The sequence below is a fragment of the Anopheles maculipalpis genome, chromosome 3RL (assembly GCF_943734695.1).
Source record: "Anopheles maculipalpis chromosome 3RL, idAnoMacuDA_375_x, whole genome shotgun sequence".
Classification (NCBI taxonomy): domain Eukaryota; kingdom Metazoa; phylum Arthropoda; class Insecta; order Diptera; family Culicidae; genus Anopheles; species Anopheles maculipalpis.
The window spans coordinates 33,319,342-33,345,984 of NC_064872.1; the positions used below are offsets into that span (position 1 = coordinate 33,319,342).

The 26,643-nt window shown below is 41.6% G+C and overlaps 2 protein-coding genes across 3 annotated transcripts in view; both read left to right on the top strand.

The window, feature by feature from the left end:
* LOC126565465 (translocon-associated protein subunit gamma) overlaps nt 1–26,643 on the top strand; it is a 485,163-nt gene that overhangs the window by 75,990 nt on the left and 382,530 nt on the right. The gene's annotated exons all lie outside the window — the stretch shown is intronic.
* The window catches only part of LOC126564039 (discoidin domain-containing receptor tyrosine kinase B), a 126,687-nt gene that overhangs the window by 33,930 nt on the left and 66,114 nt on the right, over nt 1–26,643 (top strand). For both annotated transcript variants that reach the window (XM_050220944.1, XM_050220943.1), the window contains exons 3-4: nt 16,541–16,772; nt 18,831–18,978. In XM_050220944.1, the coding sequence (XP_050076901.1) occupies nt 16,541–16,772; nt 18,831–18,978 (380 nt within the window). The remainder of the gene's footprint in view (nt 1–16,540; nt 16,773–18,830; nt 18,979–26,643) is intronic.

Here is a 26,643-nt window from a genome sequence, read left to right on the forward strand (position 1 = left end):
TGTGTATTTTTCTTTTGTCGGAACTAGATTTCAATAAAAATGAAGCAAACAGATTTTTGAAACGGTTCTAATTTCGTGACACTCTTTTAGGATTTTTTAAGACAAGATGTTTGTTTAATAATTTTATAATGGTTGCTCAAAGTTTAGTCTTTAACTTAACCTTAATGGAGCTGTAACTTAATGTAGCATACTTCGACAGTCTTGCCAAACTGACCAGTTTGATTATATTTTAGTGTATCTCTTACCTTACTGAACTGGAAAATCATATCTTCTGTTAGTGAATGTCATCCACATACTGAAATACTCATTTATAGAAAAGAAAAACTCTGCTCACACAGTAAGCTCTAGACTCTGCAATAATATTCTTTTCATACCTTGCAGCTCAAGGCCTTTTTCATTTGAATACGAAATTCCGTTTTTATCATTTAATTCAAGCAATAAGTTTTAATTATTCCATTAATACCCACTGAAACCATCGCGAGCCTGGAATGTATCCTTCACCATCCTGCCGTGCTTTTGTGTAACATTAATGCAAAAATAACACCTTAGTCGATCGGTCCAAACGGATGGCATAATTCTCCAGAAAATGATAAACAACGACCGTCACTGGTCACTGTTTTGCTTTCCTTTTCCTTTTTTTTTTTTAGCTCAGCAGACAAAACTCCGAACAAACCGAACCGGTACTAATGGAAGAAATATGCTTTTTCCGGAATTAATGCTCCATCATTTGCCGTTTGACTTGTTTTCCCCCTCCCTGTGCGCTCTCCTATTTCGCCTGTAATTCCATTTGTGTGCCACCTGTCCTTTTTTTTTGTTGTTTGTGTTATTTTCGGACCTCACACACCGGCACAGTAGGAAGCGCAGGAAAAGCGAATCTCTATAGCCCGGGCTTGCACTTTTGTTTTCCTTTCGCTGGGGCGTGTTTTTTCTTTCCGTCCTCGGGGCCAGATCGGCGCTTCAATCCTGTGCATCATTTCCGGTGGTCACCACCGTCGTCGCCGTCGGTACATTAATATTACATTTTCATTTTCCGTAATGACCTCCCATCATCGTTATTGTTGTCAGGGATCATTCGTCGAAACACCGGCGTACCGGAGTAGACATTGTGGTTAACCTTTTACGCTCTCCCGTACGCGCTTTGCTTGCGCTGCTGCTGCCCGATCGCCATTAGTCACTGTTGACGTGGTCACCGTGGTTGTTGTCGCTGTTTGGTCCCGTGCTTTTGTTTTTTTTGTGTGTGTTGCAACGGTACAACTGAAACGGACCAGAATGACGACGTCAGGGCTTGAACGTTGGTCAACTCGCTGCCATTTTTATTTTGGAGTCCATTTTTTCACCATTATGGCAGTGATTTTGTGGACACATTGGCCATAATTATCCACTGTGTTTTTAGTCGTCCTGGTGCAGAAAACAGAACTGAAACATGGATTGAATTGATGAAAAGGAGAATGATAAAAAAAAGAATTATTTAACCATTTTTGTCAATATAATGAATATAATAATTGATTGTCAATAGAATAATCCTTTATTCCTTCCCTTCGTCTAGTGCATAACTAATCTCTTAACTCTTGTCTAGCTCAGGTTGTGCGTTATTAGGGAATTCAATTAAACAAAACTTTAAGAGAAACTCTTTATTATGAAAAGTAGATTAATGAATAATAAAGGTCGATCGACTGCTAAATATTTTTTCAACGGTACATCTTGTAAATGAGGATAAAGTGTTAAAGTGTCTGATCCTAACTGAGTCATCCGAATAGATGTAATTTAAATTCCAAATTAAAGCCTAATGGCTGCTACTAATTTTACCACTACAGCAGTAACAACTACGACTACCGTTGCTACAATTACTAATGCTATTAACACCAAGCTTTCGCACAATCTATGAACACAGCAGAAAATGCAAAAAACGAACAAGATGAAGAAAGGGTATAAAAATTTGCTCACAGAATGACTTAGAAACCATGACCATGGGTCGTTATCGGAAGCTTTTTCCAGTGCTTCGGTTGAACATTATGTTTCTTTTTTCACTTTCACTTGGATGTGGATGCTGACTTTGATGGTGATGACGAGGCCGTTTAGCAAGAGCGGTAGGACTTTTAATATCTACCACCCATCATGGGCGAACACCATGCGCGTCTGTATGTTCCTGCCGACCACTTTGTCAGCGCTGTTTGTCATTTGACGGTCGCACCTTTTCACATAAAAAAAATTTCCTCGGGACGGGAAACACACGGGTCATCAAAGCGGAAGTAGCAAAGAGAACCTTCTATTCCACACACACACACATTCTCGGGGGGATGTGTGCCTTATCATGCGGCCGTGATGGAACAAACTTTTTATTTTCATTACTCTCCTGCGTGATGTCGTCTGCAGGGTACGGAAACGTCAACAGAAGGAGAAAGAGAAAAAAAAACATTCACCCCATCTTGGAAAAAAAACAGCTTCCGAAACGTGGCCATTGAAAACAAAAATGGCCATTCTACATACCATGATGTCAGACAAAAAATGATCTAGTAAGTGTAACCATCACCGCCACAGCAAAACGCACGTTAAAAGGTGCTTTAAATTGCATCATTGAATATGCGTTCGAGGTCACCAATAGAAGACGGTGGTTTTGCTCGACAAAGAATCTATAAGATTCCTCATGTTGACGAAAACATAAGAAGGACTGCGTTTATCGTAGCCGCCGGGACTGTCACCAGCCTGCGGAAAGTGGCAAGATGTTAGCTTAGCTCTTTGGCAAACACAACCACCACCAACGCCGTGTGCCAACGGTTCATGGTCCTGGACGCTGTTTGGAGCAGTTTTTCGGTGTGCGTTATCTTTACCGCGGCGCGGTTGTCGGATGATGAGCTGATTTTTTTTTTACCATTCTCCCGGCGGACATTTTCGAACAGCAATAACCGTTACCGTAAGCATAAGAGCAGTAAATTGGGAGGTAGTAGACAGTGGTAGGGCGTCGTGGCGTCGTCCTATCAAATCGACTACCAGGCAAAGGTTTTAAATAAGGAAGATCAAGGTGTGTGTTATGTTCGTAAAACGCCCTTGGTGGAACGAACATTATGACACCACGAGTAAGATGAGCAGGGTGGGTACGCGTGTGTGTATGGTTGTGATAAGTGAAAAATCATTTGCCATAAATTAAAAGAAATATGTGAGTTTTTTAAACGCATATTTCTTGGAACACTTTGTTAGTTAATGCGGTATTAGATGGATTGAATTATAAAGATTTTTAAAATATACTTTTTTTGTCTTTAATATTTGCTCTTTGGGTGCCATCTAACGAAAATTATTGTAAATTACTTTAACCAGCACACAATTTAAAAGGATAAAAGTTGATAGTAATTATTTAAGGAATGGATGCATCTTCAGGCATTATTTGAAACGTAAGATTCCTCTTGTTGGACATAAACTCAATCAATAAGAAGTTTTCTTATCATAGTAGTACTCCCTCAAGCAAAATTCCTCTTACGCTCACGTGTCTTTAAAATGGAAACACTTTACTTTATCGCAACTGTTCCCCTTTTAAATATTCGTCGTCGTCACTGTCGTCATCGTCGACATTCCCTCGGGTAACTTGGGTCCGGGTCGGCTCCCGGCTTAACAAGGTATGGAATTTCCCTTATTTCTCGCCAACCATAAATTGCCGACACATTGTCTGGTGTCGTTTTACACATTTTAAGCTACTCCAGACATTTGCCGGTGCCATTATTAACATTCCCCCAATGGGCCAAATTTGCGTGTTCTTGCGCTTCTCCCTTTTTGGCGTGTACTTGCTTTTTTCCTAAAAAAAAGGATGATTTTTTTTTGTGCTCTTCTGTTGCCGTTTCCGTTTCCCATCGAGAGAGCCCCGAGTGACGAAATACGTTCGAGCGCTTCAAAATGCTTTTTTAGTTAAAAATGTCAATAAGTTCCGATGAAAAATGTGTGCTCTTTCCTCCGGCACACTCGAGGGCGTACCGAGCGCGCCTGAGCTAATAAAAGCCATTCACGATAAGAAGGAAACCGGTCCATCCTTCCCGTTACGGCACCGATGCACCCGTATCAACGTGCACGGCACAGTGTCTGCAGGTCTGCCTCGTGAAAATGCTGGCCAATTTTCCTCCCAAAGGTTTTTCATCCTGCCGGGATGAAAGTGAATGGACTGATAGAGAACGGAGCAAAAGAAAAAGCATGAGCAAACGGTCGCTCTTTAGACGCCGGCGTTGTAGTAGTAGCCGCGTCGGAGGCTGGAAAAAGGGCCCGAACCACTTCCTGTCTTTTATTCAGTCTCAGCCTCCTGAATTTCCTGTGCATTCATCGTTCTTCTGCACTTCTTTTTTCGCCTGCTTGTGTGACACAACGAAGTTCGGGGAGAGGAAAAAATACCTTTAGTGTGCATACGAGAATATTCTTGCAGCGTTAGTACTGCTTGAAACTATATAGGAGGAGCACACAGCATTCCCTCACAAACCTAGACACATCCCGAAAAACTCTGGAAATGTTCCGTAGCGGTAATATTTACATCCCCCTGGCTACACACTATATCGCACGGTGTGTGCAGCTAAGGAGATGAGATCATTTATTTATCAGGGATGAAAGTTCTTTAGCCCCGGTGGGCCCCAACTAACTAGCAGCACGAGTCGTGAGGGTGAAGATGAAGCATCCCTAACAGGATCGTAAACCCGTGACACCAACATTGGCCTTGGTACGGCTCGTCTCGCTGATAAGTGAGAATATTCAATATTGACTATTTTGCAGAAAACGAACTTCCTTGGAACTCGACCTCCGGGCCAGGGGGACTGTGTTTACTTCCCTCACTCGCCCTCTCACTTTGCTAAGTTGTTGTGAAGTCGGCGAAGCAAACAGTTTGTTCGAAGTAGCTCTCTTCTCTTACTCCTGGCTAGTGTTTGAACAACTTTCCTTCGTTCGTTTCAACATTTGCTTCGAATGTTGAATAAATTGTGACATTGAGTGGGAAATTTGTACGATAAACCGTTGCTCCTTCGCGACTAGCGGCCTTTTCCCACTTTTCTCGTTGGAACATTATCGATCTGGGGGCTTTTTTTTTTCGCCAGGAACTTGGTTCGATTATTCATCTGCGCACTGTTTGTCTATTGACTCGAATCCGAACGATTCGGGAGTGGGCACGTGTTTATCTTGCCATTTGCACTTTTGAATGTAGTCCCCTGAAAAGGACGATAATGACGACACTATCAGACGGACGGTCACGTGTCACCATCCTCATAAACAGTCCATTGTATGTGTAGGTGGGTTTATAAATAAACTGTGTTCTGGGGCGCTTCATTAGGATGCAAATATTGTGCCAAACAGATGCTTGCAGTCGTGATACATGTGACGAATTCTTACTGTCACGTGCAATTTAATACTTTTTTTTTAATTTACTTATTTTATCTCTCGCATGCATCAATACTCGGCTTTATTAAAAGCATATTTCGCTGATTTTTGTTTGATTAAAGGTACTAACTAAAATGTACGTTTGAGTAAGTTTTTCTTTGTTAAAGAAAAAATATAATATTTACTACATTTTTGTGTTTGAAAAGTCCTTAACTTAACGACCTACAAAGTCACGCCGGCCATCGAATGGTTTACTAGAGTTGTTGATGCCACATAATTGGATAGTTTGTCGTTAGTACGAGGCAACAGTACGGATGGGATTGGAACCCTGGTGGTCCCGTGTGAAGGCCGGCGGCTTTTTCATCGTACCATCTTGAGGTATAAGAATTTTATTATACTCTTAAATTATTGCTACTCAATGGAACATAAATTCATTTATTTTATGTCCTTTGGTCCGTTTTACGATTACATGTTGTAGATCCATTATCATTGCATTTGCGGCTGCTCAAATAACCTTCGTTGATATTCGCTAAGTACTTTCGTGATTTTTTTTCGTGAAATAATCTACTTTTATCTTTATTATGGATTCCAAACAGGTCCTGGATATTAGTCAGACAGCTGATTTATTTGAAAAAGTTGTAAATATAATTATCCAGGAGTGGCAGAAGCATGGTTTTAAATATTTATGAATAAATCGAACTTGTTTATTTATTTGGAATATGACGCAATTATCAAATCTGAGTTTGTTGACAAAACTTTATGAAAAATAGAAAAACATAACTATCCTTCATGAGTAAGCTAAGCTTAAATGTAGCGTTGTTAGTCTCCAAAATTTTTACTATCAATATTGCCCAGATAAAAAGCAATTAACTAACTAACATGCAATTAAATTAATCCTTACGGTCACAATATTTTATAATTCAAAGTTGAATGGATTCACCAAACAGTCCTACAGATTGTATGGTTGTAAACTACATTTCGCACAGAGAAACGAGTAACGAGTTGTAAATTAAATTCCAGCTTAGTTTGCCACTGGTTCGAGTCGAACAATTATTCTTTCCACACCTCATTACCGCCATTATGCAAACGCAAACGTCAACAAACGCCATCCTTTCAGCCATGCCCTCATGGTGCATACACACACACAAAACGATAAAAAGAAAAGCCATCCATCGCGAGAGACTCACAGCGACACAAAACAAACTGCTGTCACGACTTTCATGCCCCCGGCATGATGTTCGTCGTCGTCGTCTAAGGAGTCTGTCTGCTCGGATGTGTCCTTGTGTGCGGCGGAACCTTAAGAAAAGCGTCACCCGTAGGTTGAGTGCCGTCCGTCGTCGGGGTGTGTTGTTGCCCTTTGGCTACACTCCAAAATCGTTCCGGCGCTGGTGCGCCGGTGGAATTTATTGTAATCGTGAAAGCATAATGCTGCGGGTGCTAGTCGTCTGTAAGAATGGTTTCGCCACACAAGCTTCTGCCTGAGCTTTCGTTTCTTTTTGGTAAGCGAAAGGCGTTCAGTCGCTCACTAGCGTCAGCACCTTTAAGTGCTTTGAATGAGTGTGGACCAAAGCAAAGAAATGAGTTGCCCCGGGGGACGGACCGGTTCGGTGACTTTTGACCAAATTCAAAAGATCGTGCCCTTTTGCGGAGGCTGTCCACAAATTGATGCTACTCAGAATCGGACACGCCCGACTCGTCCATCACTATGTTGGTGGTTTGCTTGGCAAACCCCCTAGTGTCAGAAAGACAAGTGTCGTCCAAAAGGGGAAGGCATTCATTGTGTGATCACTCCATGTCTAATGGTAGCAAGAAGTCGAGCCGTCTTCATTCGTCCTTAGAGCTACCGGGAAGATGGAAGGTGATGCTTATCTGCCCATTTTCGTAGTCGTGACCTTTGGACACATGGAAACAAATGTTCTCAATGCTGTTGGAAAGCTGCAGTACGAACAGCAACCGTATGTGTCGCGTATGGTCCACTCTTATTTCCTCATCCCATTTCCATCGACGCTGGATGCTTCGGGAGGTCATTCCAACCATTAGACACATATAAACTCACGAGCAAACAGGATGATGTGTTTGCGAGGTGTTTTTGGCCTGTGGGCTACACGTCTAGCCGGGTGCAAAGTTCAACGATTTAATTTTATTGCACTGATTATGCTGTCATTTATTCCAACCTCGTTACGTGAACTTTGCCCACGGGAGTCGTTAAAGGAGCGTTACGCGCGGGTCGAACTTTTTCGCCCATTACCAACTGCAGTAGTAGTTCCCTGGAGCAGTAGTTTGGGCACGTCTGTTTGGCAGCCAGTATGAACCCGTCCCCCCGTACAACAACATTCCATTTGCGAACGTACGCACAACTTTAGTAATTGATTTCTGGTGACAGCAGAACTCTTGGCCCGCTCCGGTAAGATCCGGTGCGTTTTCCTGGACTCACTGGCGGGAACCCACCAAAAAAAAAAAAAACCCTCACTTGTTCTCGCCTTCTCGGTTGCACGGGTAGCAAAACCTTATGAATATTCAATTGCAGTGTGCATTAGTTTCTTGCCGTGCTTGCCGACGATCGAATTCTTCGGTGCGTCCCATCATCAATTCGACGTTTTGTGTACTTACTCTTACCCGGTTCGTAGTGTGCAATCGGTGGTGCTTTCAACCCATTAGCCACCCATTTGCAGAACTAAACACCATTCGATTGGAGTTCGGCTGGCTACCGAAAGCGGACCTATCCTCTGCGCCATTCTTTTTCGGGGTGCTCGTGAAAGCTTTCCGATTTGTTTTGGGGAGTGTCGTGTGCTGTGTGTGTTTATTCAAATTTTATTTTTCAATCTCCTCAGTGCAAAGTAACGATTAACGTGCTTCTCCACTTCATTCGCAAGCTTGGTGTCACCGTTTTGCATCGATTTTGTGAATTGCTCGAACTTGCGATTGTTGTCCAGCGGGAACTTTTGAGCGGTTACATTCCTGACCCAGCGATTAGATCGAGAATGGCAAGAATGTATAAATTTGCTTACATTTTTGACGTTGTTTTGTTGTTGCTGTTATGGAAAGTGGTCTTTGAAAGGATCAGAATTAGCAGAACAATGCATCTAATGGGTAAGAATGAAACTCATTAGGAGGTATATGGGTGTGTTCTATATGGTGAGGAATGTTTGTACTAATTGCAAAACATAACCAAACAATTGCGGAAGGCCAATGACACAAAACTTGTCCATATATTGTTTCAGGAGCGATAGAAGCATGGTTTTTAATATTTATGAATCCATCAAACTTGTTTATTTATCTATTAACTTATTTATTTATTTTTAAGTACCACTGTATCAAATTTATTATTTGAGCTAAAGTAAAATGTTCGCTTTCTTTGACAAAAACCAAACCAAGCGAAATTTTTAATTTTAATTTTTTTATTTCTAATTGAAAAATAAAACCTCAAAGTTGAAGCTATCATGTGCCTCAAATGCATTATCGTCTGCTTTATTCATTTCATTCCATAACCTTGTCATACCGTTTGAGGCCTTTAATAGTCTTACCTTGATGACACGTTGAAGCAGTTTAAAATTGTAATAAAAGGATGATTATTTCAAGGAGAGATGCGGCAGTTCCAATTTTTCTTCCATTTTCAAAAAAAAAGGAAATAAACAAACAAGAAATTAGTGTAAAGCTTCATTTTCTTCAGCTTAAAAATTTTAACTACTGCAGCTCTGCAAGCAGTACTGGCAACTCAAGGCAACTGTTTTCGTTTAGTTTTATCTTTACTGGAAACGTAACTCACTAAGCCTCTAGCCTGGTTATTCTATCGCTATCATTTACGATTTGCTCGCTCGCAAACGGAGTACCGCAATAAGTCAACATTTTTATTAGCAACGATACTTCCGCCTCCATCCACGAAACAAATCTAGTTTTCAGCCAGCACTTCCTTTTGCTTGATTGTAGTGCGTGTGTGCGTGCTTGCGTATGATTTCCTCCACCATAGGTTGAAAACCCACTGCCTGCACGGGCTGGCTATACATCTTTCGGTGTAAAAACCCTCGTGCACCATCGCCCACGAAGAATGAAACAAAACAGGGTATGGGTTTTTGGCCGGAGATCAAGGAAACAAATCACTTTGTCGCAATGTTTACCCCACCCAACACTGGAAGGGAAGAATTTGGAAAGAAAGAAATGAAGAGAGGGGGAAGGGAGAAACAAACAACTCCCTTTGGCCGTAGGCAGAAAGAACGGAAATCCGGTCAGTGTTTTCCGCTTAACGTGCCCCGAAAGCGCCAAACCGAATGTACCACGACCGGTCGCTCGCTGGCTGGCTGTTTCTTCATACATATTTATACAGTTATCAACCGAAAAGGACGCGTTGGACATTAGGGACCCCGATGGTGGAACGGTTCCCTAAAACTATTATACAGCGCCAGCAGCCAACGAACTATAATATTCATCATGTTCGAAGGAACAGCGGCACGGATGGTGGCCGAATGGGAGGCCGTAGCAAAGAGAAAGGAAATTAAACGACAACCATTTTGGTCGTTCGTACGCCCAGACCATGTACCGAGTAACGTTCGAATAACGGGGATGTGAACCAAATGACCATCGGCTAGCGGTGCCCGATAAGGCACCTACATGAGTGCAAGGACATATTCGGCATACTTCCTTCCATTGGGCAATCTTTCTGTGTGAGGGCTTGTGGTGGTGGAAAGAGTTTCCCCTAAAATTAGCTCCCCACACACAAACGCACAAATGCGAGGTAGTGAAACGACATTTAGCAGGACGGAAATATAGGGAGAGATTAGCGAAATACTGTTTCTCTTAATCATCCGCCTGTGGGACGTTATATCCTTTATTTTTCCTCCTTCTTTGTGCCAGCGTATGCCTTTTTCACCGTGCGATAGGGAAACCAGATTGAAAGCGAATAAATCTACGTACGCCGGTGGGCTTTCAAAAAATCCCCTTACTAAGGCCAGCAGCCCAAGTTGTGGCTCACCGTTTGCCGAATTTTCACTAAGCTGCTTCCGCGGAAAAACAGAATCTTTCGGCGGGGCCTACGTTTTCGCCGAAAATACAAATCTCCCTCTTTAAGCTAATCCAGTTCGCAGCAAGGGATTTTATTCGTCGATTCGAATTAGTGCCGGCGAGAAGAGCAAAAGAAGCTAGAAAAAAGCGACAACACGGACGCACACACACACACACAACCAAAGATCTTTCGGTATGGCTTCTGTTTTCTTCAGCTTTTCGGTAGGATTTTCGTCGTCGGAAAGGTAACAGCAAAAGCAAGTGACTTGCCGCGGGAGAAAAATATTACTCGATCGATTTCCCTGCTACGTGTAGGATCGAATCCGGATCGAAGCAACAATCATGAGATGGCCACGTATTGAAGTGCGGCAGGTTAGGAGAGCAGAGGAAAAGAGAGGAAAAACACTTTTCCAACACGACGGACGGAGTGGCGCTTGGCTTGGAGAGGGGAAATACATTAAGAGAAAAGTTCGAACGCGATTCGAATAAATTTCCCATCCGAAAAACCTCGTCGCTTGGCCGTTTCATTGGTGCTGGCTGGCGTCATAATTTCGGGCTCATTTAACTTGGTACAGATTTTCGGAATCGCCATACCGGCCATCTGTGTTGCCAGGAGTACCGGGAGCTGCTTGGAACACCAAACTCTTTGCCTTTGGTCCGGGAACTGTCTATAAAGTTCCGATTTTAATGGTAAGCCAGTGTTGTGCTGAATGTTAGTTCGTGGAAGGGAAAAAGGCGCGCGAGTGAAAATCGATTTCCGTTCCCTGAACTGGCTACCGCAACTGGCTAAATGTGATCTATAAAAATTGTTTATTGGCAGATTCTGTGATTCAAACTTTAAGTAGCAGTGTGTAAATGGTCGTGAAGCTTGGAGATTTCACTTTATGTTCTTCATATTTTCTATCGTTGAAAATTGTGTACTGTTTTGACTTTCAAGCGTTGAATAGTATTTTGTTCATTTCTGAATTTGAGACTTCAGCTGAATTAATTGCAATATTTTCGTGATGAATAAAAAATGTTAACATTACTCAGCTTAGCTTAGCTTAGTCATTCAGGATGACTGAAAAATTGTCAAGCATAGCTGGAATCTGTTACACCTCTTTAAGTACTTCTAAGATTGCGTTGGATTGGCAGCCATTTTTGATGCGAATGACGTTAACAATGAAAATGAAGTCTATAAAGTTCCTAGGACGACAAAGTCTCTTCAATCGCTAAGTCAGTTGGTCGATGAGGACGCTTTGAATAGGATTTCTGTTACTTACTCGACTCCAAAGTCTAGCGGTATACAAGGTCCCTTGTCGACTTGGGAATTTTTTTTATTTTATTTTAATTCAACGCAAAGTAAGGTGAGACAGGTCTTTTTGTAAATAAATTCTTAACGCTAGCCCTATCCTTCAATTGAATTAAGCAATTCTCTTGACCCATTTATTATGCTTCTGTGCTGTAAAAACTTTCCGCTCACGCTGCTTAAATCAAACCAACGCTTGTATCCGTAACTTCATACCATCTACCAAGTTTACGATCCATGCGCGCCTGAACGTTAAACAAACGAACCATGGTAATGGCAAAAATCACGGTTCACTTGCTGATTTATTGAGGAAAGTAATCAGAAAATAATCAAAAGTTCTTCCATGCACATTGCCACAACTTCTTTCGGTACGGTGCGCGACTTTTTCGACATCCGCTCTACACGGGCACGAAAAGGACATATTTGTTTGTTCTTCGGCCAGTCGGCAAATTTCTTGTGCAGCTCCAGGGGGAGTTCGTGAAGTTCAATGGTTTGTTGTCGTTGACAGAGAAGCAGTTTTTCTTTGCGTTACGGCGAAATGAAGCGCCTTCCTATATTCCCAGCTAACAACCGTTCTGAATGTTTTCGCCCAGAAGAGTAGAAGTACGGCAATCGAATTGGATGACGCGCACAAGGCTGGATAGCGGCAGTAGTAAGCGCAGTCAGAGGAAATTAATCGTTTCTATTGTTTTTTTTTTGTTTTTAGATTCATGGCAAATAATTTTTTGAAGAAAATTTATACATAGTTTGGTATTTCGTTGGTGTAATTTGATACCACAAATTGTTTAAAAAACCCCGCTGCATTACTAGCATCTCACTCCATTGCTAGCTTTCACATCAACATCAGCATCACCGTCACTATACATATACTTAATCTCTACGACCCATAATCCGACATTTTCGCGTGTCAAACAGCATCCAAAAGCTGTCAATAGCACGAAAAATGATGATCATCGTACAATTCTGCTCCATTCGGCAGCATATTCATTTTTATGCCTTTCCATACCATAACCTAACCGTCCGTGTGTGTGTCTCATTACAATTTCATACACTGTGCACATCAGGGCAAGTGACAAAAAAAAAGCGAAATACAGATAAACGAAATCGCTGATCAAGCACGTTCGCAGGCGAAACCGCACCGGACCGAATTGCGACAAATTAAAACATAAAAGAAAGGCTCCCCGTGCAGCATATAAAGATTGCAATCGCGATTCTGCAACTTTGCTGCCATACGCCGGGATTATGTGTGTTTGTGTGGATGTGTGTATGTGTGTATGTGGGTCATAAAAATGAACAAATGGTTTGAAGAACAGCAGGAAACAGAGAGAGACACCATATACACTATCACTATATCGATAGCACCACAGCACATTGTGAGTGCATTGATCCAGTTGCGACTCACAGACAACCACGAAATGTGAATTTCCCTGTTACCCGAGATTGCACCTTCTGGCAAACAATCGCCTTTACCCCGTTCCGTTCCCTTTCGGCAAACTACTGATGATGGCTAAACAATGCAAACGTGTTCGGGCATTATTATGTCGTTTTTGACATTCGTGTTCGAATTCTCTCGGTCGTGCCTTTGGAAATGGTGTTGGGACCGCTCCACACTGAAGCACACATTCTCGGCGACGTTTATCGCACGTTTCAATCAGCCGCCAGTTTGGGAAAAGTGAGACACTGCAGTGCGAAAACCCATTAGCTGGTGGGCGAGAACGATAAGGGAGTGATTTTTTTTTTGCGGGAAGAAAATTGTAAGAAAAAGACATTTGATTGGAATTTCGTTTGGGAAAAGCAAATTTCTAAACGGGAGTTTGTGTGTCATGTTGTAAAATGAATGTCTTTTGATGGGAAAACTAATCTTTTTTGGGGCTTTTATATCTTCTTTTGATGTAACGAAACTTACAGAAAAAATGACACGCGACTCTGGTAAAACAAAATTAATTTTGAATTCGTTGCATCAGCGCAACGCATGAATATAAGGGCAATTTCTTCAAAAAATAGGTCCCGAGTATCCTGAAAGTAGATTTTAGCGCAACTTCTTGAAACAGAAAGAAACATCATTTGATTACAGAACGTCCAAAAGAATTGCTACTGACTCGTCGTGAAGAAAATTTCTCGGAGGAGCAATTGAGTCGCACAGAACGCGTCATATCATTTGTTCACCTTCAAAATGTTCCTGCTAAGGTAAAATGTTCCTGCTAAGGTGGAGTAATGGAAACTTTAATATCATTTACGCGGGCAGTGTGTAAAAGACTACTAACTATCACAACCTGGCCTCCGATCATGACTTACATGTGGCAGCTGATTTGGAAAGGTTCATTTCAACCATCCAGGAAAACAAGATTTTATAACATTATTGCATTGAATTGTTAGCATTTTTTTTCCTACAACATCTCGTAAAGTTTCTTAGTACAGCTTTCCCTTTGCCATCTCATTAGCAGCATCTAATTTATTCATTTAATTATGAAAAGCGTGCTGATTGTATCCCACTTTTCGCTTGGCGTATTTTCCCTCTATCCCAAAAGCGCTTGTTTATTTTGCACCATAAACCAAAATGTATATTTTTGAAAAACAAAGCTGTTGTGCGAAGATTTAGGGTACATTTACTTACGATCCGATATCGGTATCGGAGAGACGGGGAAAAAAACCCTCAGCCGCTGGCTTTCCACACCGGTGAAAGTTTGTATGAATAATTGAAAAATTATCGAACCGTGTAAGATTCTTTGCGCTTCTTGAACCAGAAAAAAAATTTCGTTGTCAAAAGCCACATAAAAATTTCGATAGCTGGCAAGCGCACACTGACCGGGCTGATTTTTCTCCGCCTTTAAATTTGTGGTTTTTACAAACATGCAAAACCCCCGAAAGGTGTGTGTGTGTGTTTTGCCTGGGGGAGAAAAAAAAACCCAGTGAACAATATTTGTGTACGTTGTGTTGTTTTTACTTGTCACGATTTTTGGTTGTCCCGTCCGCTTGCCCACGTTTTGTGTTGCGTACCACTTTTCCGGTCGGAAAAGCCGTCGTGCATAAATTGTGCGCAAACTTTTGCCATTTTCTCGGCGTGTCGGTTCACTTCTATCATTTCCGGCTTGAGGTGAGTGTTCCGTGGGGAGGAGGTGGCACAAGCAAAAGGCTTTCCATTTTCCGGTACGCGGCCATCCGTACCAAGAGCTTGACAACGGTGCCACTTTTCCCGAGTTTCTGCCATTTTCTGCCAGGTGAGAGCGTGTGGCCCGAGCTCGCCGTGCATTATGGAAAAGCCGGGTAGTGGGGAAAAAATGGTTTCAATAAACATTTCCCACCGAGAATGAACCGCGAGGCTTTTTCGATGCAGAGTTCAACTCACCGGATGTGTTTTGCCATATCGTGTATCGGCTTGGTGATGATGAAAATACATGTATATGAACCGGTACGACTGGCTGGCAAGGTTTTCACCTTTTTTTTTCGTTTTACTACCCATTTCGTTCAATCAAGCTGCAATGTCGACGGCTTGTAGAAGTTTGTTTCGGAATAATATAATACGCGTCGAGAGTGCGCCGAACGAGCTGGAGTTAAACTTTTCACACAGGAGAAAGAAATAAAGTTCTTACATTTTCCACGAGACAATTCTCCCATCCCACCCAGGTGAGTTGCTTTTCACGTGCACGGGGCGGAAAACTTGTTGCCAAGTTTGTTTCTGGCGGGAAAAGTAATTATTGTTGTAAGTCCCAAGCATAAATTCAATGAATTAAAGCACATAGCCATGCATGGTTGGGTGGCTTTGTTGGTAAGGCTGGAAGCAACACCACAATTTTCCTGCTGAACGCGCGCGTGTCCTTTTTACACGGATCAGCTGCAGCAGTATGGAAAGATTGTTACTGTTTGCTTTCCTTTTGTGGTTTCTTGCGTCGAATCATACTTTTTTTTGCTTTTCATACAGCAAAATGCGCTCACGGCAATCGATAGCGCAGGTGAGATGGCTTTTTTCCCGCGCTACTCTTTTTTGTTACCGAAGATTGTTTCTCTAAATCATGCAATGCTGGTGGTGTGCCTTAATCCGAACTTAGGTCCCAAGCAAAAAACGCAAAACAGCCTGGAATTGTCATTGCCCGCTGATTTGGAGCACAATAAAGTGAAATGGAAAACAGCGCGATTCGAATCGAAAAGCAGAACTTTGCCGAAAGTCGATAAATTTGATCACGACGATTGCCCGGAAGAGAGGCAGAGAGTCAACGACAAAATCGAAAATAAAGGTGGTACATGAAGGAAAATCTGCTCCAAGCCATCTTACAGCTTTCCCAAGGAACCGCCCACCCGAAGAGGCTCAGCGGGAAACTCCACCAAATTGACGACATGATAGCATTTCTGCCATTGCTTTAGATGATGGTACACAGACACACACACACACACACTTTTTCAAACTGTTTTCGATTACGTATTAAGATCGTTTGGAAGATTCTGGTTCTGCCAGCGGGACATGTCGGCACAAGCGACCCAGTGGAGAAGTTTGTCATGGGTAGGGTCGTGACAGGCTGTTCAAATTTGTTCACCCTGTTGAATGTCAAATGGTGTAGATTTTTATGAACTTGAAAAATAATTTGGCACGATAATGGATGTTTGTTGGTTTGTTTTTTCGCTAATCTTGACAAATGGTTTAAAGATGAGATGAGTTTCATTCGCTTTACTTGACAATGGAAATGTACAATTAAGGTTAATGACTGGTTGAACACTGTGCAATACAGTGAGTTTCTAACAAAATAAAAATTAAATTAAAAGTAAAAGGTGAATGGTTGGTGAATATTTAAAACTTTATTTTTACCCATATAACATTGCTTCGGAATTTTATAACGGACAAAAACACAGTTTCAACCTCTTTTACATTAAATTTTCACCCAAATGGTTAACCGAACTTGTTTCTTTGCTTTCCGTTTCATGTTACAGATTAAAAGTGGACAACAATGGAGGCGCCTGGTGCCCGAAGCACATGGTGTCCCGCGGACTGAAGGAGTATCTGCAGATTGATCTGCTGAAAATGCACGTCGTCACTGCAATCAAAACGCAAGGCCGGTTCGGCAAGGGTCAGGGCCGTGAATACACAGAAGCGTACGCACTCGAGTACTGGCGACCCGGTTTCACAAAGTGGAAACGGTGGAAAAATACACGCGACAATGAGGTAAGTGTGTTCGTGGAAAAACCCGTGGCGCAAATTAAAACTTTTTCCATGCATTGAAGCTTTTCAAAAGCTTTACTTTTGTACACGGACGTACACGGTTTTGAAATTATTTCCATATCGTACATTTTCATCAGTTTGAATGGTCTCGGTACACGGTCTCGTTTAAATCCACAACCACGCTGTATGAGATTTTTTTTAAATGTTTTCTCCACACTCCGAATAAATGTGCAGCGGTATCTATGGTTTGCATTCTTCATGGTTGCATCTTTGTAAGCCTTTTAAGATGTGGAATAGAACAGACTTGAAAGCAACCACTTCAAAGCCGTGACCTGATTATGGTGAAATAAAAATCTACTAAAGCAATGCTTTAAAGAGCTTTCGGTTGAATTTTGTAGTGTGAGCTAGGTTGATTAAAAGGCGTTGATTAAAAAGTGTATCTTAAACTTTTTAATACGTATTTAAACGTAAATACTTTAATTACATTTTTTTAAATCTTATAAAAATCTTTTAAATCTTTTTATCTTGGAAAGAAGTTTTTTTAAATTTATATTTAGATATAGATTTAATTTTTGTTTTTCTTTTGTATTTTTTCCTTGTCTTTGTCACGATTTTGCATCATTTTCTGTACAAGTAGCTTGTACAGAAGTACTATACAGTTTCCTAAAACAACTTGAAAACATTAGCTTTTAATTCAAAGTGTTTCTCGGTAAAGCTTAACTAGTTAATGCTTTTCGAAAACAGAAACATTCAATGTTTTGTTAGGCTCAAACAGTAACTCAAACTTAATTCAAATACTACCACGCCTTTGTGAGCAGTGAAAGAATTTCTGCTCCTGCTGAACTAACAGTAATTAATGTAGAATCTATATAGAAAGCAACACGGGTTATTGTTTGTGATAAAAGAAAAACATTAAAACTTCCACAAACAATCATCAAACAGGTGTTTGCAGCAGCACAAAACACAAAACAAAGAAGTGTGACAGAAAGTGAAACCAGCCCCAGCCGACAAAGCTCACCGAGCCGAAAACATTCGGGAAACCGGTACATGGGCAAACGCATAACCACTTTAAAAGAAGAAAAAAAGCTAAACTCCGCCACGGGAATAATGGAGACGGCAGTTAATGAATAGAAACTTGGAAAACAAAAACATACACACAGAAAGTCACCGGGATAGGAAAATTGTCCTTTAGGCCTAGGGCGTACCATTTTATTCGCTTTTGCGCATTCGTTTTCCCGGGGTATAAGGAGTTTTTCTTTCACTTCAGTTCGGGATTTGCTTCGTTGCACAAAGGCACAAAGAAAACATCTGTCCCTCTGTTGGGGATTGTCGGAGATTTGGTTGGCAGTGTGTAGAGAACTTGAACAAATTTGTCATAAATTAACGAGTGAAATTCAAATTACCTGAATTTAATTAGTAGATGTTTTTGACGGCACTCACTTTCTTTTGTTGGTTTGGGTCACACTTAAAGAATGCTTGCTTTTTTGTGCGAGAAAAAGATTTAGATTCAGGGACTTTTTTCTCAATAATTAAAAAGAATAGAATTTAATATTAAACAGGTTTAAAACTAGCAGAGATTTCAATGCATAAGCAACACAAAGAAATGCTGTTTTTGTGTTTGTGAGCTCTGAAATAAGACGACAAGTATATTCATAATTCTTTTAAATTTTCCATAATTGTTCTTAATTTTTTCTATCAAAATTTAAATAAAACTAAAGAAAAACGATGTAAACTTTTGTAACAATAGAAATACGTATCAACTTTAAATGATTAATTTTTTTTGTAAAACTTAAACAGTTTACATTGAAATCAGTCTAAAAGAGCACATAAATTTCGCCGAAACGTCAACAAAAAAAGAAACGCAATGAATTTGGCATTTAATCCTAAAATATTACATGATGCCAGTGCAGTTTTCATGCTTTACAATCGTAAACAACAACAGAAAAAAAAGCGTTTCCATACCACTGCATCGTACTTTCCATATTTCTTCCCTACCAATCAAAACGTAATTGTATTCAAAAAAACCGGGGCCTCTGCCGGCCCTGTTCGTTTCGTTTGCAGATCCTTTCGGGCAACATCAACACCTACAGCGAGGTCGAGCAGGCACTGCAACCAATTATATTCGCCTCGAAAATTCGCATCTACCCGTACAGCCAGTACGATCGGACGGTTTGTCTGCGGGCCGAAATCATCGGCTGCGAGTGGGAAGGTAAGTGAATTCCGCCTAACGAGCCGTATTATCCTTCTGCTTCAAGTGTGTCCTCCTCACTGAATGCTGCGGAGCTTTCTGCTAGGAGGAAAAGAGTTTAAAAAAATAATAAGTCAAACCCCTCCAAACCAAACCCATCTCGGTAGGGGTGTTTTTGGTTGCGCACGCTTCCAACGACAAGCCACAGTCACAATGATGTCACGTTACGGTCATGCTGATGGTGATGATGGCGGGAAAGCTTGGGTACCACGGGCACAATATGTGAATGGGAAAACATATCCTTTCTACAAGTCGTTCACCTTTAGTGTTTTGTGTTTCGGTCGACTCAATGGTGAAATAACCTTACATGAGACTGTACAGTGGAGTGAATGGCTTCCATTTGCTTTCGAGTTTGTGTCAAGGATTCGTGTTTCGCAAATCGTCTACAATGACAATGGTTGCCGGTTCGCTAAGCATTTGCAGACATTCGTTTTTCGTTTGTTCGTACATCAATCATGACTGATTCTGGTGATGCGTGGATCAAGGAAGAATGGAAAAAAGGGCATAAAGGTGGGGATGGTAGAAAATTAGAATGCAAGTAAGTGTGCCGAAAAATAGTAAAATGTTTTATGAACCGATTTCCCAATTGTTACCCTTTGCAGTACTTACTTTTCTCACATTTATTTGTTAGTTTTCTTTGTAATAGTACAGATACGTTATTTATTCCTCAAGATTTTCTGGCTTAAGCCTACTGCAAATAATAATGGCAATACATAAAAAAGTTGCGATACTAATGAATCCATCAGCCGTATGAAATGCAGTCTAAATGATACATAATTCGTATTTTTCTTATGCTTCCCTATATACTTTTCCTAATCGCAGTTCAAATCCTTTTTGTGGTATAATCATACGGTTCTTAATATAACTAACATGTTTATTACCAACTGTCTCTCGTCTCTTATCAAAACATCAATTTTTGTCAATCGTTGTTAAGCATTTTGAAGGTCTTCTTCTTCTTCTTTAGCCTGCTCAGGATTGAGCAAGTCGTGTCGACATGGCCAGGTCTCCAATCAGTTTCAAGGAAACTCAATCTAGGGCTGCAGTCCTCCATCCACGGCTGCATCCGATCTCCGACAGATTAGACTCCACTTGATCCAGTCAACGAGCTCGCTGTGCTCCTCTACGCCTCGTGCCGAACGGGTCGTTGACGAGCACCTTCTTGGTGGGGCATGAGTCCAGCATCCTCATCACGTGCCCCAGCCAACGAATCCTTCCGGCTTTGACTACCGTCAGGATATCAGCACCGCCAAACAGCTCAGCTAGCTCGTGGTTCATTCTCCTTCGCCACACGCCCTGCTCGCACACTCCACCAAAGTTAGTCCTTAGCACCCGCCGTTCGAAAATGACGAGTGCATTGGCGTCCTCCGTCAGCATAGTCCAAGACTCGTACCCGTAGAGGACTACCGAACGTATCAAGGTGCTGTAAATCGTGCATTTCGTGTGTTGTTGGAGTCTTCTGGATCGCAGGAGTTTGTGGAGTCCGTAGTAGGCACGATTCCCCTGAACAATGCGCCTTCGGACTTCGCTGCTTACGTTGTTGTCCAAAATTAGGATCGTACCAAGGTAGCAGAACTCCACTATCGTTGGTAACAGAACACTCGAGATCGTTGCCGTCAACTGATACTCTGCTTCCGAGTCAGGCTCTATCACGGTCAAAGCCTCCAACAAGCAGGTATTTTGTCTTCATCGCATTGATGCTTAATCCAATTCTATTGGCCTCGCGTTTCAGTCGGGTGTACGCCTCACACACCTTCGCCGTCGTCTTGCCAACGATGTCAATGTCATCCGGGAAGCCAAGAAATTGAAGAGACCGGACGAAAATCGTGCCACGGATATCGTTGTCTAGCCCCGCGCTTCGTATGACACCTTCCAAGGCTATATTGAACAGTAGACAGGAGAGTCCGTCCCCTTGCCTCAGACCCCGATGAGATTCGAACGATTCCGACAGTATTTTCAAAACTCTCACCTTGCACTGCACCCCGTCCATAGTGGCCTTTAGTAGCCGTACCAGCTTCCCAGGGAACCCCTACTGCTGCATGGTGTTCCATAGTTCGGTCCGATCTATGGTATCGTAGGCCACCTTGAAGTCAATGAACAGGTGGTGCGTAGCGATCTGGTGCTCCCGGCATTTTTGGTGGATCTGCCGTAGAGTGAAGATTTGGTCGGTGGTGGATTTGCTTCCAACAAATCCAGCTTGGTAGCTGCCGACGAAATCTGTAGCAAGGGGCTCCAGTCTGCAGAAGAGTATTCGGGGCAAGATCTTATAGGCAGCATTCAGGACTGTGATGGCCCAGAAGTTAGCACAGTCCATTGTATCGCCCTTTTTGTACACCGGGTGTATGACACCCAGTTTCCATTCGTCCTGTAGTTCTTCCTGATCCCAAATCTTAACAATCAGCCGATGCATGATGGTGGAAAACTTCTTCGGACCCATCTTGAACAGTTCGGCCACCAGCCCATCGCTGCCAGCTGATTTTAAAAGTATGATGTCATTATTAATAGTGACGACTATTTTTTCAATTATGAGGTATTACTAAGCTTCGTCAAGCAATTAGGTAGTTAAGCGAAGACGGAAAGGAAAATGTTTTGTAGAAGCATTTTGTATAAAAGCAAACAATTAAGACGTTCTATTTGTCGCAATAGTATCAACTAGTTTAGTTTTTTTTTTTTCATTGTTTAATTTTACTCTTAATTATAATATAATAATAGAGTTTTGAATACAAACAGTTGCATAAAATTCAGATTAATATTTGGTTGTATGGAGTTGAAAATCACATTCAATATATCAACTAAAGATATCAAACTAATTTCTTCAACTGAACCCTCCAAATTAATCTGAATAATTAAAAAAAAAAACTCCTGTACAAACAACCGACGACGAAGTCCTTTCGTGTCTGTCAAAGCTCTCGAACCTTCCCACCAATCTGCAGCTTACCATCTTTACCACGGTTCATTAGTTGCGATTCATACCTTCAATCAATTTCCAAGACGTTGATTGTTATTTGCTATGGGTTTTGGTAATCAAGCAACAATCAAAACCGATCAAGACAGTGAAAGCTGTTCAATGCACCGAACAGTGCACCTATGCAGCTTCGGTGCATCCAACTGCTTGCAATGAACAACCCAAAAGATGTTCAGTTTTCGTTTAAAATTTAATTAATTTTTAGCCCAATCAACACTGTGCGTTGATGGTAAAAGCTTGTTCCAAATGATATTTGGAACGATTTGTCAATGATTCAATTTGTCATTCATAGTGCGAATTGCAGGGTCATAACTTCTCCGGTGACAAACAACCACCAGAACCGCTCCAAACCTTAAAGCCGCTACCAGTTGATTGGCTCTATCTGTTGCGAAAGGATGATGTGCTCGCGCTATTGCGGACGAGCCAGTAAACGCCCTTTTCTGTCTCAAGTCGTTCCTGATGGGTTGTAAATTAGTCATTAAAATATTTCCGTTCAGGGTCCTCCCAAACCCAGCATTCACCACCCTTTGCACGTCATTGCTACACTGCATCGTTGTTGTCAAAGCTTTGAAGCACGGAATGAACAGCACAAACTCTCGACTCCGAGGGCAATATAAAATATATAAAAAAAACGCAGTCACTTTGCGTTCTGGACAACCATTCTGGGCCCGTTTGCCGACCGATGAAGAACGCCAGCATTTCCCGACTCCCCGGATAGGATAATAAATTACCCATCAACATCTCCATCCATCCATCCATCATTTTACGTCGAAAGGCTTGGTCAACCCCCATACCTCACGGGGTTGGCGATCACCCCTTAGACAAGGGCCATCGTCTTCTGCCGGGCGTCGGCACCGAATCCCATCGATGGTGACCCCATTAGGACAATTTATAGAGTGGGGCGAAATGGAAAACTTTGAACATGGAATACGAAAAAGAAAAACGCGAAGGAAAAATGTTAGTATTCCCACCAGCGGGTGGCAGAAGTGGTATAAAAAAATGATTGGTAATTTATTTAAAATTGCATTAAACAAATTACGTTCACCGACACAACGTCTGGTGATGGTGGTTGTGCTGGAAAGGGAAAGGAGTGCGATAAGGATAAGGAAAGGATATCGCTTCCAACGAATCGACTGTAAACACTTTTAAGCTCCGGAAAAGAACGCTAGCGGAAACGGTGAAAGAGATGTATTTGCACAAAGTGAGAAGCAAATTGAATGCAAAACAGGAGACTCCTTTACAAAGGAGAATGAAGCAAACGGAAAACATCTCCCTCATTTGAGACTATAATATGCAAATTCATTTATTGAACGTCACTGAGCTGCGTGCTCTTTTCTGTGCATGCTGGTGGTTTCAATTGTTACCAACCAAGCCTAAATCACTCCTCCATCCATCCAGATGAGTATCGCATTATTCAGACACAATCTGCGAAACCGCATCAAATGCAAATTTGATTTTTGCTCCCGCCACAGACAATACAGTGCAGGTGAAACGAGAATGAGCGATGGAATAGTGGAACATATTACTCTGTCTGGCTGCCGGTGGAACACTGGTGTCGTCTGGCAGTCTGGCTGTGGTTTTTGTTTGGCCTATGGCGTACAGCACAAATAAATGCTGAAAAATAACGAACAGCAATCGAAATGTGCGGTGAAAGGGTTCATCGGTTTGGTGGAAGAATATTCTGCACTATAATCATGCTAGTTGGGCTGGGTGAATGGGACGACATTGAACAAACATTATTGAAGGTGACCTCCATGGAATCTGGCCTTCAAAGGGTATGCGATTTTGAAAATCTACTTTTTCTATGTTTTTTTGACAGTTATAAATTTTTCCGTATATAAACGGTTGGTGCGAGAGTTTTAGTTATTTTAATTTCCTTTTTTTGAAACGCATTTGTTAATGCCACAAATCTAAATTTGTTCACCTGAACTCTTCGGTATAAAAATCTCTCGGCATGCAATATTTTTTCTTCCATTTTTATTTCTGATTGAGCGATGGGTTTATTATTAGCCACAATGTTAGCCTACGGTTGCCGAGTTGGATCGATATTGATGTATCTTTGTTGTCTGCCATCACGGAATGCTCATTTTTGGTGTGTTTCAGTTTATTTATGTCGAGTTCAATTAGCTAATCTTTGTTCTTGCAAAAATGTATCGTCTAGCGGTATCCGAAGATTTTTTCATCGTCGCCATACTTCCCGAAATGACTTTTTAATAGACTCGTTGTGAATTTTAAGCAAATAATTGAAAATATTGCCATTGATTGGTACGATCAGGAACAGTAGCAGGAATCGAAAGGTTGTTTTATGTACAAACTCGTTACTCCAAAATCAACAAAGAGCAGCAAATGCAGAAAAATTGCTTCTGTTTAAGCTAAAACGAAAAATATTATGTTGAAAACTGCTGTAAAAAATATGTTTCTGAGCAACTGAAACTGGCCCCGATTCTAAAACCATATTTGTTAATTAATTTGACAAACTATAAAGAGGTTAATCTATTTATCCATACATTTAAGATTGATAAGTGCCGTATTGTCAATACCGCCTGTGATGACTAAATTGTATGAGCATTATGGTAAGGCATTTCCGGGCATACTCGGTTGTGAATGGGTGCATAGTTCGAGGTTGTTGTCCAGTCCTAGTTTGATTGATGCAGGTTGGTTGTTCAGATGGGTGTAGTTGTGGTTGGTCCGGTACCATTGTTGTGGCTATTGCGTATGATGGTTGATCGATTCCGGTTTGTCTATAGTGATGTTTTGGTTGTTGTCGACTTTTTGTCGTTTCGGGACTGAAACAAAACAAAAAATTGTTAGAACAACGAACTTGTGTAAAACAATCGCCGATTTTGGCAGAACAAACAATCCGAACAATACGTTTTATTACTGTTCTATCTAAAATCACCCACTCTTCCAAACATGTAATGGGGACTTGGAATCATAGGACAAGACCATTAGCTCTTGCAAATTCGTAAATGGTCCATTTTAGGCTCACTCCTGTTAGACAACTCAGAGAATTTAATTTAATCCGAACAAAAAAGTCAAGAAATGAATTACTTTTAAAAATTATTTGGCAGAATATTATTCTGAGATATTATTCCCCATCGGATCACCTAAATATGAATGAGCTTTGTCAATGAGCAAATATTAAAAAGAAATTTAGTAACTCGTCTTTGTCATCCAATTGTTTACAGATTAACAATCACACTATAATCACACATCTACAACACAACATTATTCATGAGCCGAGCCAAGCAGTAAAAGCAACAATGCCTCCACCATACTGTGCGTTTGATTAATGGCACCCAATTACTAGAATATGCTCTCAATCTTTTCCATCGCTCTCGACCCCCTTTTTCCATTTGAGCTGGATTGGCTTAACAGATAAAAAAAACCCCCCGAAACTAGTATCGAGGCACCGTAAATTTTATGTTTTCATATGTGATTTATTACGCATGGGTCGATCATTCGTAATCGGTTCCCTTTACGCAGCATTCAAAAAAAAATTATGTCTTTCTTTCCTTTTCTTCGGGTTGGAAGTCGCACAACAAGCATAAAACAATACTTTTAAAACACCCTCGACAAATCACACACACACCCGCACACTTGCTATCATTTTCTCCAGCGTATACACATGAAAAAAAAAAGATAGATCATATGGAATTTGAGAGGATATCCCAAACAAACACCCCACGACACCCCACAACAGTAGCTCTCCAGCAAGACAAAACATGTTTGAGTAGAAGGCGTGTAGAAAACAAAACCTCCACCGACACAAGTATGTTCCACTATCGCCCGCGCCCCGATTCGGGAACAGATTTTCTCATGCTGGGAAAACATACCACTTCGAAATTTGGGTCTCTTCCAACCCGAGATCGAAGCGAAGGTGGCGGGCATGTTCGCTATTGGGAGTGTTTGTTTACACGACGTCAAAGTGTGTACGTTTCTTTGGTTGTGCCTCCTCTTGGCTGATCTCGTTGTGGAGGACACGCTGTTGTTTTGGAGATTTTTTCCATACAAAAAACGATCTCATAAAAAAATCCATACGGTTCTGCGTATGGTTTGGTGTGTGGACTTTTCTTTAGAACTTTTTTTTTTTGTATCACTCTCAACAAGCTCCAGATCGTACCAGTTGCACACAAACGCACTGGCGCCCGCAACGCACATTACTCCAATTAATAATCTGTTTAATATCGCACTCGCAACTAATTTGAAGCGACCATCGAATCGTTCCGTTTAATCGGCCTCCCATGCTCTAGGAGCCGCTTTTGGAGGATTGTTTTTTTCTTCCAGCAATTCTTTTCGTTTTCATCACTTTTACTACCCCGTTACAGCAATCTGGCACCACCAACATCAACACCAGAACCCCCGGATGACGGTGCATTTTTATTGTGTTGCGCTTCAGCGGGCCGGGACTGGAGTTCTTTCGTCCGCTTGGTCCGCATCCACATCGACTAACGACCATTTCGGTCTAATTGGCCATCGCAGACAAGTGGCGGCGTGCATTGCGCACAGATGGTGCAGCTGTCAAGCGAAGGAAAAATGCTGTCTGTCTGCTGCAGCGGTGGTGGGACCATCCAGGGATGGTTTTTTTTACGATTGCGAATTGATTTTCTTATTTGATTTGCTTCCTGGCTCTGGCGTTCGGTTCGGTTGGTCTGGACTGCGGT